General features: G+C 35.4%; 1 protein-coding gene and 1 long non-coding RNA gene across 2 annotated transcripts; one reads left to right on the top strand and one right to left on the bottom strand.

The window, feature by feature from the left end:
- Positions 1-1,313: 1,313 nt before the first annotated feature.
- On the bottom strand, positions 1,314-7,153 carry sat2a.1 (spermidine/spermine N1-acetyltransferase family member 2a, tandem duplicate 1). Its single transcript, XM_051900942.1, has 6 exons — positions 6,941-7,153; positions 6,216-6,267; positions 6,032-6,115; positions 3,216-3,317; positions 3,082-3,122; positions 1,314-2,944 (listed from the first exon to the last, which is right to left on the bottom strand). The coding sequence occupies exons 1-6, from the start codon at positions 7,001-7,003 to the stop codon at positions 2,771-2,773; spliced, it is 516 nt and encodes a 171-aa protein (XP_051756902.1). The 5' UTR covers positions 7,004-7,153; the 3' UTR covers positions 1,314-2,770.
- An 84-nt stretch (positions 7,154-7,237) lies between these two features.
- LOC127516376 (uncharacterized) lies at positions 7,238-8,088 on the top strand. The gene is made up of 3 exons (XR_007930978.1): positions 7,238-7,548; positions 7,631-7,698; positions 7,941-8,088. It is a non-coding gene; the product is annotated as an uncharacterized LOC127516376 (long non-coding RNA).
- The last annotated feature ends 7,134 nt before the right edge of the window (positions 8,089-15,222 follow it).

Raw genomic sequence — 15,222 nt, forward strand, 5'->3', positions numbered from 1 at the left:
TATCGTTAATCCACTTCTCCTGGTGAACACTTGATGTCGCTGTTGTTTAGGGTGTGGTAACTGCTACATGTTGGAGTTTCAGCAGCTTTGAAATGTAGTGATCCACAGGCAAAATGTGAATCCTCCTTCCAGTAACAATTTATCTTATGGTCATTGATTCGAAAGTGAGCTTTGATGCCATGAATGAACAATGTTTATTTTATGATTAGTCGTGCATAGTTTTGTTCAACGCTAATCTAGGTCACGCTGTTCTAAAACGATAACTATTGGCGTTCACCAGCGCATATACTTTCTGTTTACTCTAAGCGTGCTACAGTTGAGTTTTGAAGTCTGCTGCTTTAAAAGTTTGAGCTCTTTAAAGGGTTAGTTCACCCAAAAATGAAATTTCTGTCATTAATTACTCATGTCGTTCCAAACCTTCGTTCATCTTCGGAACACAAATTAAGATATTTTTGATGAAATCCGAGAGGTATATGATTCGTCCATAGACAGCAATAAAATCACCACTTTCAATGTCCAGAAAGGTACTAAAGACGTCGTTAAAACAGTCGATGTGACTGCAGTGGTTAAACCTTGATTTTATGAAGCGACGAGAATACTTTTTGTGCACAAAAACAAAACAAAAATAACAACTTTTCTTAACAATCTCTTCTCTTCCCTATCATTATCCTTATGCAGTTGCCGCAGTAAGCACAGTGAAGGCTTCCGCGTTTATGTCCGAATGCCGGCTCAGTATTGGTCAAAGCTGCCAAAGTGAGCAGCATGACGCATGTGTGTGAGTCTGCATTCTGACGTAGAACCCGGAAGCCCGAAAGACACAGAAGAGAAGATATTGTTGAATAAAGTCGTTATTTTTGTTTTGTTTTTGCGCATAAAAAGTATTCTCGTTGCTTCATATCATTAAGGTAGAACCACGACGACTATTTTAATGATGTCTTTAGTACCTTTCTGGACATTGAAAGTGGTGATTATATTGCTGTGTATTTGCTATATACCTCTCTGATTTTACCAAAAATATCTTAATTTGTGTTCCGAAGATGAACGAAGGTCTTACAGGTGTGTAACGACATGAGGGTGACTAATTAATGACAGAATTTTCATTTTTGGGTCAACTAACCCTTTAAAGCAGGATGGATTTTGACTGGCTGTCAATGTTATTATTGTTCATCAGCTGGGAAAAAAAAAAAAATAAATCAATCTGAAAGTGATTCCAAGTGGTGTGGACTCTGCTATTCTTTTATATTTAACTATTTTTATAATAGTTGTCATGCTTGATGTGAACTGGCCTTTAGGCAAGTTAAAACACATGAAACTGCACAAATGTATTTTTATTGATGGCCGAAAGAACAATAGAATCCACAGTACATTGGATACAGCAGTTATATATATATTTTAAGTACTACAAAATAACAGTTCCTTTCTAACAGGTCATAAAATTGTTACTAATTTACAGCTAGCTAAATTTATAGACTGAGGTACTTATGAGTTGTAGGTTGTTCGTGTTTGTGATGTATTAAGTTACAGCACATTATTTTCTTGCCAAAGACCTTTTGGCAATAAACATAAAAATATCCATCGTCTAAAAAAACTGCACAAAATAATCTACAAGGAAAAATGCACAAACAAAAATCATGTGCAAGGTAATGTGAACAATTCAGAAAAGCAAAATCCAATCATGGTTCCACTAACCAATAACATATAGGATTCAGCTTACTCACAGTTGTAGTGTACTTATCTAGTTTTGGTGAGATTATTCACCATTATGGTTAACAAATGCCTGGTGACATTTATCAAATGTTAAATGAGAAAAGTGTGTGGCTCATATGTGTGCGTGTACAATGTAAACAGATACATCTTTATCTTCTAGGTGGCTGTGACTCTTGTGTTCCAATCAGTATTCCACATATTACAACATAGTTTAAGAAAAAATACTATAATATATATTATATATACTATAATATATTTCCAGATAGTGTGGATTTGTGAGCAAGACTGACTAGATGTTTAAGCAAACACATATTCAAATGTACCAATAAAATGACACATATATGGCTAAACACTAAAATGGCCATTTATATAGAACATTTAAGAACAACAATAATAAATATAATGGTGACAGTACCAACTGTATCAATTTCACTTCCACTCTTTCCACCGGTAGAAAAATTGTAGAAATAATGTCATAATATGCCCAATACATGCGAATCCCAATAACGTAACAGTAAACTTCTGAATCTTTGGTTAGGCCAGACCTCACAATTTAAGGCCTGGTTTCACAGACAAGTCTTAGACTAAGCCAGGATTAGGGCATTTATGTAGCTTTTATAAACGTCCCCTAGAAAAAAAAACATTACTGGTGTGCATCTTGAGACAAAACAATGGCACTGACATATTTGAAGATATGACAGTATAACTTTCTTTTAGTTAAAACAGCTCAAACATGCATTTTAGTCTGGGACTAGGCTTAAACCATGTCTGTGAAACCGGGAGTAAATGTGTAGAATTAATCTGTATCACTTGAAATTATAATGCATGTGCATTTTTAACATAAATATGCAGCATCTGCTGGCTGGTGTTCTCTGCGATACTTCTCTATATAGCCTCATAACGTTGAGTTACTCTTCTAAAATCGATATAGGAGATGAGCATGGTTACTTAATCCATTTTGTCCACTTTAACTGACAGCTTATTCTCTTCCTGTGCTTATCAAAGAACTTGTTACTTGTGGCTCTAGTCTAGGGTTGACAAGGGAAACAATGTGCTTCAAAATTTAAAGATCCCCCTGTGCCAAGTGTTCAAGGGCATCGCCCTCACAGCGCATGCAGTGATAGCCGAGCTCGGAGGTCACATCCCAACAGCCCTGCTTTCGGTAGAAGTCAAGAGATGACTTGTTCCAGTTCAGCACAGTGAAATTCAGCTGGTTGCAACCAGCAGCCAGACCAAGCTGAGGGTGATCATAAACACACACATGTAAACTTGTGCACAATCAACAAACAGTATTCTAAATCACAACAGATTCAACAGCTTCTTATGGCCGGGTGCATATGCTGCCATTATCTAGTATAAATAAACCCCCCTCACCTGGGAAACTTTGGCCATCAGAGCCTTGCCAATGCCTTTCCCTGGAAATACTCACAGAAAATCATTAATCGGTCAAAAGGCTTACAATTGATTTTACATTCAAATAAACAAAAACACATAGTGTCATTCCTTACCTCTGAACTCTGGCATCACATACAGATCCTCCATGTACACTGCCCGACCTTTCCATGAGCTGTACGTGTAGAAGTACAGAGAGTAACCAACCTTGATATGACCTGCAAAGAGAATAATTTCTGTCAGCTTGATGGCTAAAATAAAAGTAACACGATGCAAACACGAAACTCATAAACAATACTGTGAGCTAATATCAAGTTGCAAAACATACATAGTTACCACCACAATATTAGTACTGTGTTCTTGATTACTCTTTCTTTCAGATTAGCACATTAGCACCTTAAAGGGTTAGTTCACCCAAAAATGAAAATTCTGTCATTTATTACTCACCCTCATGTCGTTCCACACCAGTAAGACCTTCGTTCATCTTCGGAACACAAATTAACAAAAATAAATAAATAAATAAATAACGACTTTATTCAACAATATCTAGTTTCGAAGCTTTACAAATCTTTTGTTTTGAATCAGTGGTTGGGAGCGCCAAATCACGTGATTTCAGTAAACGAGGCTTCGTTACATCATAAGTGTTTCGAAATTTCAATAGTTTGTGTGACTTTCGCAGTTTGATACACGCTCCGAACCACTGATTTGAAACAAAAGATTTGTAAAGCTTCGAAGCTTCATGAAGTAGTGTTTTGAAATCACCCATCACTAGATATTGTTGAATAAAGTCGCTATTTTGTTTTTTGGTGCATAAAAAGTATTCTCGTTGCTTCATAACATTAAGGTTGAACCACTGTACTCACACGAACTGTTTTAGGGTGCGTTCACACTTGGCATGTTTGGTTCAATTAAAATGAACCCTGGTATGATTGCTTTGTTAGTGCGGTTCATTTGAACATGTGTGAATGCTGCCATCCGAACCCTGGTGCGCACCAAACAAGTGGACCAAGACCGCTGAAAAGATGGGTCTTGGTCTGTTTCCAAACGAACTCTGGTGTGGTTCGAATGATATATGAACGCAACACAAACCAAAGACATGTAAACTAACTAAAAACAGGAAAATGAGACCCTAAAAAGGACAGAATCCTCACGCATATCAGTTTTTCTTGTCATAGTCATGAGTTTGCCCATCTCAGGCATCAGACGCGCGTCTCCACGCAGCAGATCGTTTGTGTGTGACGGAGGGATTCCCGCCGCTGTTTTGACTCCTTTACACATTTTATAAGCACTTCACGAGTTCCCAGCTGGCCAAAATACCATCGTATGCAAGCTACACACACACAATAAGCGCATTTATCTCAGCACACAGCATTGTTTTGGATGTTCGGTAAATTCTGTCTCAAAATAGGCAATATGTCATAAAATCCAACCAATCAGGTTGTGAACGTATCCCTGTGCCTTAGGTTCGGTATCTTTTGGTTCGGTGATAAAATTGCCAATCTGAACGCTAATCGGACCAGGACTAAATGTTTTTTTTTTTTTTTTTTTTGGTCCGGACCAAACGAACCAAACAAACCGAACTACAAGTGTGAACGCACCTTTAAATATGTTAGTACCTAAATATAATTAGTACCTTTCTGGACATTGAAAAAGGAAATGATCTTGCTGGCAATGCAGGCCTCACTGAGCCATCGGATTTTATCAAAAAATATCTTAATTTGTGTTCCGAAGATGAACAAAGGTCTTACGTGTGTGGAACGACATGTAATAATTTCAATTGGGTGAACTAACCCTTTAATTTGTTTCCTATTCTAACTTGCATATGTAAATGCAATTTAGCTTAAATGGGCCATGACATGGATTTTTAAATTATTTTAATATGTTCCTTGAAGTTCACTTATAATGTTAAAAAAATTTTTGCACCAAAATAGAACATATATATATGGAAAACTGTCATTTACAGACAAAGCGTTGAAATAATTTACTCATGGTTTGTGATGCAGCTTCTGTCAGATCCAATAGAGTTGGCTACTTCATCTTTCAACAAATGTTTCTTTGCGAACTCTCATTACACCGTGCGTCATTTACAAAACAATCTGTAGTCAAATGCTCCGAACAAACATATAATCATCTGCTGCGATCTGGGGCGCCATTAAAACAATCCTTCCACTTGTTTCTAGTGCTAGGATCCTTCTGAAGTCTGTACAGAGACACAAACGAGCTGTTTAAACTGGACGGATCAAAGCGAATGTTCTTTCACTCTTCCATTTGTCCTATTACCGACAGACTCAAGTGTGTCAGAAACTGAACGCGTATCTGTATACTACAGTATATCCAGTGTAGACAGCGTCAGTGATTATAATGGTTTTGCTTTTATTGCGACACGACGCTCACATCCAGTGTAGGAAAATTTCAGCTGTTAAGCGACTGAATGCCAGTGTATGGGGCTATGATGCATTTATGTATAACTATTCAAATTCAATTCAAATGTATTTGGCCGTTTGACGTTACAGATCCCACAATATCAAAACAAGACCTTTTGTGGAGCTTGATTAAAAAATATATATAAATGTTTATAATGAGGAGGATGTTTTAAGCTATGAAACTTACGAGATGTTTTAATGGTACAACGTCCTCTTTTATGTCAAAAGATAAAGGCAGGCAAATTTGATTTCTCATATCATGACCCCTTTAAAAATGTGTAGAAAATGTAACTGTGAGGAGGTAAAACAAGAGAGACTAAAATGGCAAAGCTTATGTAACATCCATGCACTCAGGCGAGACATGACACACATGCCCAGATTAGATAATAAATGTGTATCCTAATGCAGGGCAACACAGAAGGACTGCAGTTTTTATCTGATGTTTTAATAGGATTGTTGATCAAAGATAAATATTGAACCTAGCAGCCTGGTTCTTTTTTTTCCCTCACCATCTCTGGACTTAAGATGCTCTGGCACTTCAGCAATAATTCCATGGAAAAAAGGGTTTTTGGAGAATCCATCCTGCTCCAGATCTATAGTAAAGAAGCACGATTGGTACCAGCTCCAAATTCTTACTAAAACAATCCACAGCATGAATTATTTGTATTGGAGAGATGTGACAGTCAGGCCTACCTCTTTGTGTAATCTTGATCTGGTCTGAAACTTTCTCATGCTCTGCCAGTTCCTAGTGTGAAGGATTTGACAATACAAACAGTTTTACCCTGTATTCCTTGCTCATGATGACAATAATATGGTTAAAAATGAAATATAAGCCAATAAAAAGCTTTTTCTTTTTCACACTAGATCCTATCAGTCATTTAAACGTCCATTATTAAAGTATCCTTTGCTCTTTTAATCGTACTAGATTTTTGTCATTTGTTAGTTTTCAGTATTCTTACATGATAAATGTGCCTACACTTATTTTTTTTCATTGTTGCACGCACCATAACAAGGTTTTAATAATGAGGTCCATTTAATCAATGATCTGACACTGTCCTGCTTTTCATCTTCATTAATATGACGTCATTCAGATCCACCATTCAAAACGCACAAAAGTCGCGGATGACAGGTGAAGGCTGCACGTTTCCGAGCATTTCAAATGCCGTCCACTAGGTTTGAAGACAGGAAAGTGTCAGATTACAGTGTCACATATGGTTTACTGTAACCCTGCCATCAACACTGATGCCATTATACGCACATTACACGTTAAACAACAGCAGTGTTTGGAGGATAATGAAAGATTGCGCATGCTGTCGGTGCCGCAACACACCAGTATTTCAGTTCTTCAGGTTGTAATGTAAAATCGTCACTCGTCAGAATTAGACGCACGCATATGACACGCGGTCGCTTCGACTCACCAGAATCATCCGCGAGATATCCTTACAGTCCTCGAGCGTGGCGGCGCGGATTGTGAAATCCATCTTGTGTTCAACAATAATAACACACTGAGCAACAAAACCTGAGTGTTTGTCAACGTTGAATGGAAATACGGAAGTGATGTGTTTATGTTGCTCTGACTCTCACGCGGCACTTAGAGACGAAACTGCTGAAACAGCGCCATCTGCATGTTCTTATATGATAATAGAGTTCTGTTATAATCACTATTGAGCATTTACATTATTGTAAAGAAACCTTTAGATTAACGTGTGTGTATTATCAGACACTTATTATTAGACATATCTAGATATGTACGTCATTGTTTGAAGTATTGTTCCACAGAAACGTTTATTCTGTACAGTATATTCATACATTCTAAATGGTTCTTTAGACGTAGTGACAGTTCTATTTAGAACTGTATTTTCTTGAGGAACCCTTCATATGCTGAAATGGTTCTTTGTGTTAGAGTTTAGGGTTTTTTTCTCCCGCCTTTTTGTTTTTCAAATCTGTAACTGTCAAAGCCACCTCATTATTGATTTTCTAGAGCTCAGCTATCCAATTACACAGACTGTCAACACACTCTCAATGGGTAAATGATTTATTTCTTAAAATGTTTAAAAATTTTAACTTTCAAGTTGTAACTTTTCCTACTAGTCTTTTTCACTTTTTAGTTTAACAGAACATGTAAGTGTGAGCAGCTTTGTTCAGTTGAGGATACTCATCTTCTCTTTTCCACAAAGTAAGTAATAGAGATATTAAATTTATGATCCATATGGTTAGATTTTTTTTTATTGTCACTTTATGCATAAACATACCTACCCAGTCACAAAAAAACATTAAAGCTATACCATGACTTTATATCACTTGAAGGGCTCACATACTGCCCATTTTTGCTCATTTTGGCCTTCATAAACATACTTGTTTTTAAATAAACAAATAGAAGAGACACACTGTAACTCTAAACTCAGTTGTGTATTTCAGATGCTGTCACGTCCCACAACCTCATCATCTGACTGACACTCAAAATACATACATAATAATGGATGTAAATAGAATTGTGAAGATATTTCACTGGAACTTGGTCTTCATTACAGCTATCATGTTCAGTGTCAATTGTTATTTGTGTATTCAGCTAATAACTGTGGTTAAACCACTGTCATTTTTACTACAGTTTGCCTCGTCAATAAAAATAAAAGTAACTAATTGACACAACATGCTGTTTTTTTTAATGTAAAACCCAAATAGAGGTCAAAACATATTATAAGACCAGATAGAGGGGTAAAAACAATATTAATAAATAGTATATAAAATACTAATATTAATAATACTGATATTAATAATATAAAGATAGCCTACTAATGTACTAATATTAATAAAAATAAACTATTAATAAAAATGTTATTTATAACACCATTAAGTATAGCACTTTCAAAGCATGGTTCTTTATGGAACCTTATAAAAAGGGTTCTATTTAGCACCAAAAAAGGGTTCTGCTATTGTTAGAAGCTGAAGAATCCTAATTTGGTACTGTTTAGAACCATTTAGCTGACTCATGACAGTTGGTTTAACAGTTACTAGTAATATTACATTTTATTATGTGGTTTAATTATTAACTTGTGCTGATGCAGTGATCAAACTATTTCTCCCTCACACATTCTTTCATGAATCATTCAAATATGACGCATATTCAACCAATAATAACCTTGAACAAAAACACACGTTTTCCTTGAGTAAGCCTTCCAAATGAAAGTCAGTTGGCCAACATTCATTAAGATAGCAGACTTATTTGGTATGGCCTATTGTTCCTTTAAAATGTAGGCTAATACAACTATTAGCCTAACAGTTTATATAACAATATAGCCTAAACATAATTAGATCATATCTAGAATCATATTGAATTTTACAAGAGTAGCTAGGCTATATATTGTTCTAATCTAAATTCAGTGTTTAGATTGCATGTAACCAACCAGCTCATAATATGATGATCATAACGTCCCTTGAGCTTTTTCAATCATTTAGTGTCAGTGTAGCATTAGCTCATTAAATGTAAGAAACAATCACACCACACATTCCGCACCACAAAGTCGCTGTTCAACTCAGGGGTGTAAACTGTATTTTCAGTTTGTATATGCTGCTAAATATAGATTCGTTGGCTCAGGCATTACTTAGACGGATGGGGTGGGGATGCTTTCATTTGAACAGTTATATTCAGATTTCGCTCTCAGAAACTGGCCTCGTTCCACTCAAAACAGGTCTAGTGTTGAAGTAATGGGCGCTGCTGACTGAACCGTTGTCTGAGGCTGACTCACGCAAGCGAGGGGGAAAATGCTGCCGTTTTCCGTCAGCTACGCATGATCTTCAGATGACGTCGAACCGCATGCAGTCCATTCAACGGATGAGCGCGCGTGGGTTTCAGACGGAAACAGCTTGTGTTATATTAGCCTACTTGAGTATGCTGAATGGACAGCTGAGGGCGAGAAAATCAGACAATAGCAACATATTCAGACAAAATAGGCTTCTTGTTAAATCTAATTACAACATTCCACAAATTACACAGTTATACCTCAATTGGCCACACGTTTTTAAAAATAGCCTTCGTTGCTTTGAAAGGAAGAGTGCTTCACGTGCTCTCGGAATTATCGTAAATACGAGTTTCCTACATGAACGCCCTCCCATTTCGATGAGCTCGTAATCACGACTTCAGAAAATGGGAATTATCAAATTTCCGATAGCACGTGAAGGCAGCATTAGTCGGAGCAAGATGTACATTCTCTTAATTAACTACACAAAAATACAGCAAGGTTTTTTTTATATACTAACTATACTAAAATGAAAAACAAATTATGTTCATCAAGTGCATCATGTGGTTTTCAATGTTTTTTAAGCCTCTGGTGTTCGTTAATTTTAGCCCGAAAAAAATGTTTGGAAATTTTACATAAATAAAATTCTACTTGATCGGAATGGTAAGAAACTAAAAGCAACGTGACTTTTATGGCAGTCGCTATGTGACCCCCTCAGAAAAATTGGCAAATTTTGAGCCAGAAGATTCAAATAAGAGGTTGAAATCAGGTTGATATAGCTCTGATAAAGCATTCCTGTTCGTTTTTGTTTAATTTTGATGTTATGTGTAACAAAATGTCTTTCTCTGTGTTCAGCTTTTGACAAGTAGCCTAAAATTAATGCAAAAACTGACACTTCAAATCCACATTAAAAAAAATAAAAAATAAATATCTAAACCTTGACAAAAAGTCGTCTTTGAGAATGTCTAAATATATATCCAAATCCCAACCTAATAAAATAAGTATTTGTCACCCGTGTTGCTGGTAAAATGAGTCAGAATGCACACAGGCTGATTTCGAGCTACAGGCAAAACAAGTGAAAATTTTAAATTTTATTCGAAATTGAGGTTTTCACAAAAATTTGTTCATTAAGCAATGGGGAAAAACATCTGATGTGTAACATAGATCTGTGCGGTACAGTAGGTCTTAATATAGGCTGTCTGTTTCATTAATGTTAATCAAACAAATGTGGAATCATGGAAATAAAATGTTGAATATATATATATATATATATGTTTTCCCTATAGATATAGGATTTGTCTTGGTTTGTGCCAAATTTGGTGGTATTACTGGGATTTTAATGTATGGTTGCTAGGTGACTTTGTTTTGGAACCCTCAGAAAACTTTAATCATTTTTTGTCGGATTCCAACAAATCATACATCGTTTTGAAATTTTTTTAAAAGAAAATGTGAGAATAACAATAACTCATTTTTGAATATTTGCTCATTGCGACTCATTTTTCCAGCACGGGTCACATTTGCCTAAAAACAACTAGAGAATTTATAAGTCTTTTATATATAGCTACATAGGGATCTACTGTTAAAACATGGCATTACAGATGTTTCTCTTTTTTTACTCCCACCAGATGGCACTAATCTGCCTTCAAAAATTTAATTTTAAAGCCATTGTCTCTGTTTTAACATGAAATACAGCTTTGATTGAAAAGTAATAAAAACATAGAAAAACATTTTTGTATTATTTTCAGTGGGAAAAAAAAATTATCATAATTTTTTCATAAATATTAATTAGTACCATGAAATTCTCACAAAATACAAAATAAAAAAATATTGAACAAAAATATATTACCCTGATACTGAAAATAAAAAAAAAGTTACATTTCAGGTGTTTGGTCACTTTTGACTGCGAACAACACAAGTGTGACCCCCAAATGAACAATACCAGAGGGTTAATTAATCTAGGAAGCTACTGTAAACTTTATCGTTACATATTATTATATATTACAATGCTATCATATTTTGTGCAGGCAATTAGTTTATTTTTTGTAAATAAAAAAAGCCTGACAATGTCACTGCTAAATGCCAATAAGAATTGTGGTATTCTGCCACGTTTCTCACTGACACGCTTCCAACTCTTAAAGATTGGGGCTCAAAGAAAATCCAGAGCTTCCCACTGGCATTTATGACTTTGTGGTGCCGTTCATGTGTGTTCAACTCATAAATACGACCTTTCCGACATGACTTGAATGCACCAACATTCTTGTGTATAGATGTAGTCTTTATTTAGGAACTAGCGTGCATTAATTACAAATAGAATGTAATTAATAAACAAAACATAAAACTCTCTTCAAGTAATCATAACCACAGACCTTTAATTTCCTTATAAATCCAAAACTGGCATTCTAAAAATCCATAGTAAATTTCAGAAAGTTAAGGTTAGGATCAAAACCATGACTGGAAAAAGTGAATTCTCTTTTGGGTTTTAGGACTACAAACTGAATAGCTTTATTTGTGCCCAAAATGTCAAGGACATCACTTACGTAAAGAGGACCTGTGAGTGATCAACAGATGTTTGAAAATGATGAAGGTGTGGCAACATAAAAGAGAAAATGCATCTTTTTTCTTTACACCACATGGTGCCCCGACATAGGCTCATTAGTACCAGTACAGTGCCAAGAACCATTATATAACTGACATTAACACTTCTAACTACAGCGCTTAGAAAACTCATGCATTCATGGAAAAATAACCGCCCTGACGTCACAACCAGTAGCCTAAAACCCTTTATACACACCTCATAAAGAACACTAGGAAGAACAGAGGCTCACTCTTCACATGGGATGCAAGAACCTTTATGCAGAATGTGACTGATCCAAACAGTAAAAAAAAAAAAGAGGATTTGAGCTGTATTTAACAGTCATTACAAACAATGTAAATGTGGAATGTAAACAGTGCACAAATAACAACTGTTTACACCCAAAATAACATCAGCTGAAGGTCCACTCACAGCCTATATAATGCATTCTCCTCTTGATCCTGTGCTGGGCAGGAAACCGTCTTCCTTTCCTGTTTAGTCTATGGCGTGATGACATTCTTTTTCTGCTACAATATTAGTATCTTTTTTGGGGTGCTTCCATTAAAATTTTAGGGTGCGTTTAAATGTAGCATGATGAAACTTTATCAAATAAATCCAGAGTCAATTTAATTAAAATAAGAAATAATAATAAAACAATATTTTCAAACTGCCATCCAGGAACCCCTTGAGGGGCCGCAAGGAAGTGCTAGAGGGTCTGTGGAGAAGTTTAGAGAAAAAGAGTGTAATAAAATGTTAAAAAATTAAAATAAAAAAAATTAAAAAGATATAATAATAACAAAAATAAATAAAGAAAAAAACATTAAATTAACTACTTAATTTGAATAAAATTTGAATCAATTGTTTTTAAATAAATAAATTGATTTAAGTAAATAATACATCCAACAGTACAGTACTATAATGAGTATAACAGAAACTAAATATTTTCCAAATAATATTTTACGCATATTATTAATTGTTCACAGTATAAACTGGGTCTTTTTACATGAAAATATATAGCTACCCTTGCACCAGAACAGTCATATACAGTGCTGCCAATTTAGTGTTTTTGGTCGCTAAATTTAGCGACTTTTTTCAAAAGCCTAGCGACAAATCTAGCAACTTCTTGGGCAAATCTCATCTAGATTCCGTGACTCGCCCACTGATCTATATTTATATTAATATAAATGAGTGGACTTGCCAGTATGACGTCATCTTGTGACATTTAGCGACCAGTTTTAGCTACTTTCAACTGAAAGCAATTGGCAACACTGGTCATATATAAGGACTGTAGAATCTAAAAGATTGAAAAGCCCTGGCCATTGTTTTGTTAAAAAAGCACAATTAACAGACGTATGTAATAGCTTGTTGTACTGTTTGTTTTACATATAGATCAGATAAAAAAAAATAGGAAATGAGCTCATAGTCTAGCTGATGCAACTGAACCGCAAGAGAATTCAAGAGTGAGGAAAAGAAAAAAAATATCTGTTATTCAGTGTACAGGACTAACGGCCCTCTTTCCCATATTAGGAGAAGAACAACTGTTTGTCATCACTGCCATATCAGAGTGAGGAAATAGACTGAGCAAATGTTGGCCGTCAGTGTACAGACGCATTAGTCATGTGACATACAGTGAGTCGTGCTGGTCAGGTTTTGGGCTGTATAGCGCAAGAGTTGATATTTTGTTAGATATTAACTGTTTCAGTCAGTCAGTGAGCCATTCAGAAATTGTTGGATTTTTCCTAATCTAAATTACATTAAATTACACTAAACTACAAAATAGTGCATATAGGTGAAATCTTATTTTATAATGGATAACTCTAGTCCACACTAAACTGACCTCCAGGCAGTATTCTTGAGCAGAAATAGCTGCTCTTCAGGGTGTGTTTGCAGCCAAAACAAACAAGTACATTTTCTAGTACATGTGTTATTTACACATCCAGACGACTATGAGTAGAGGCAGTCATGGACATAGTGTGCAGTGCACACACCTACTCATGCCAACAAGAAAGAACACTAGTGCTTTAGTGTATTAGCCTGCTAGCTATGAACATTTTAAGAACTTTTCTAAAGAAAAAGAAAAAAAAAACAAGAACACAAAATTGAGGCCTATTGTTTGCCTGATTGTTTCACAATGTAATTCAAGTAGTTGCTTTTGACAAAATGACCCAATTTTAACAGAATTACTATGGGTACAAGACAACAATGTACTAAAAATGGAAAAGATTTTCCTTTGCGTTTTTGAAGTTTTGTGTACAGATGACAACATTTGTCAAAACGATCCCCGTTCACACGGATCCGCGAAATTGAGTAAAAGCGCTGTATTATTCATGCCAGGCCAGTAGTTGGCGATGTCACCTTGAGAAACACTACGCGTCTATAGACTGAACGTGATACACATGCACATTATGTCACCAATTTTCATAAATTCACATTTTTGTAGTTTACACATAGACGATAACAGTATCGTTTTCAAAAACATGCACTTTGAAACCTGTTTTCATGTACAAGCCAAAACACATAAAAAAGTTTTCCATTTTTAGTTGAAAACAGTGTCATGTAAACGGACCCTAAATGACCCTGAGGTTTATATTAATTGGCGTTCACATAAAGATTTGGCATTATATCTGTCATTTTTTGTCCTTTACATGGCACTAAACGTAAATAAATGTAATGTCTTGTTTTTGTTTTTGTTTTTGAAGCATATGGGTAAAAGAAAGATCATTTGAAAGTATAAACAGCTATAAATTTGAATTAATACAGCACAATCCCATATCTAAAAAAAGATAAACAGGAAGCTCATGCTTAGAATATTATGTTTCTGCACGTGCTACTGCACGTGTGAAGTGTTGTTTTTGTCAGATAAATGTATGACATTTGTCTTGTTTGATTAAAAGGAAGACGTATTCTAAAATATTAGATGCCTTATATTTCAACAGGGTTAATAGAAGCTCATCTAATTAAGAATTACATTAAGCAATTAGACTGACATTGTCCTAATGTTAAAACTCCATACATGCAGGTTACTGTAAGGTTGTGAACTCAAAGCGTGTTACGTGGGAGATGTTGCATAAATTGTCACAACTAATCTAATAATTCTGTTTATGGCTCGCTCCCCTTAACTAAATATAGCACCAGTGCTTTGTCAGAGGTCACACGTAAATATTCAGCACGCAGCTGTCTCTGAATCTGCTATAGCAGACAAAGTCCAGTACTAATAAATGTCTCTGTGTTCCAAATTAAAATATGCAGCATCTCTTAACCCTGACTCTCAGTCTTATTTTACAGCCCTTTGAAAAAGTGATTTATAATTTTATTAAACAGACATTAGTTTAAAATAATGTACATTAACTGTTAGAAGCATATTAGGAGCCTCTCCAAATCAAATACCACA

This window comes from Ctenopharyngodon idella, chromosome 7 (genome assembly GCF_019924925.1).
Source record: "Ctenopharyngodon idella isolate HZGC_01 chromosome 7, HZGC01, whole genome shotgun sequence".
NCBI lineage: Eukaryota > Metazoa > Chordata > Actinopteri > Cypriniformes > Xenocyprididae > Ctenopharyngodon > Ctenopharyngodon idella.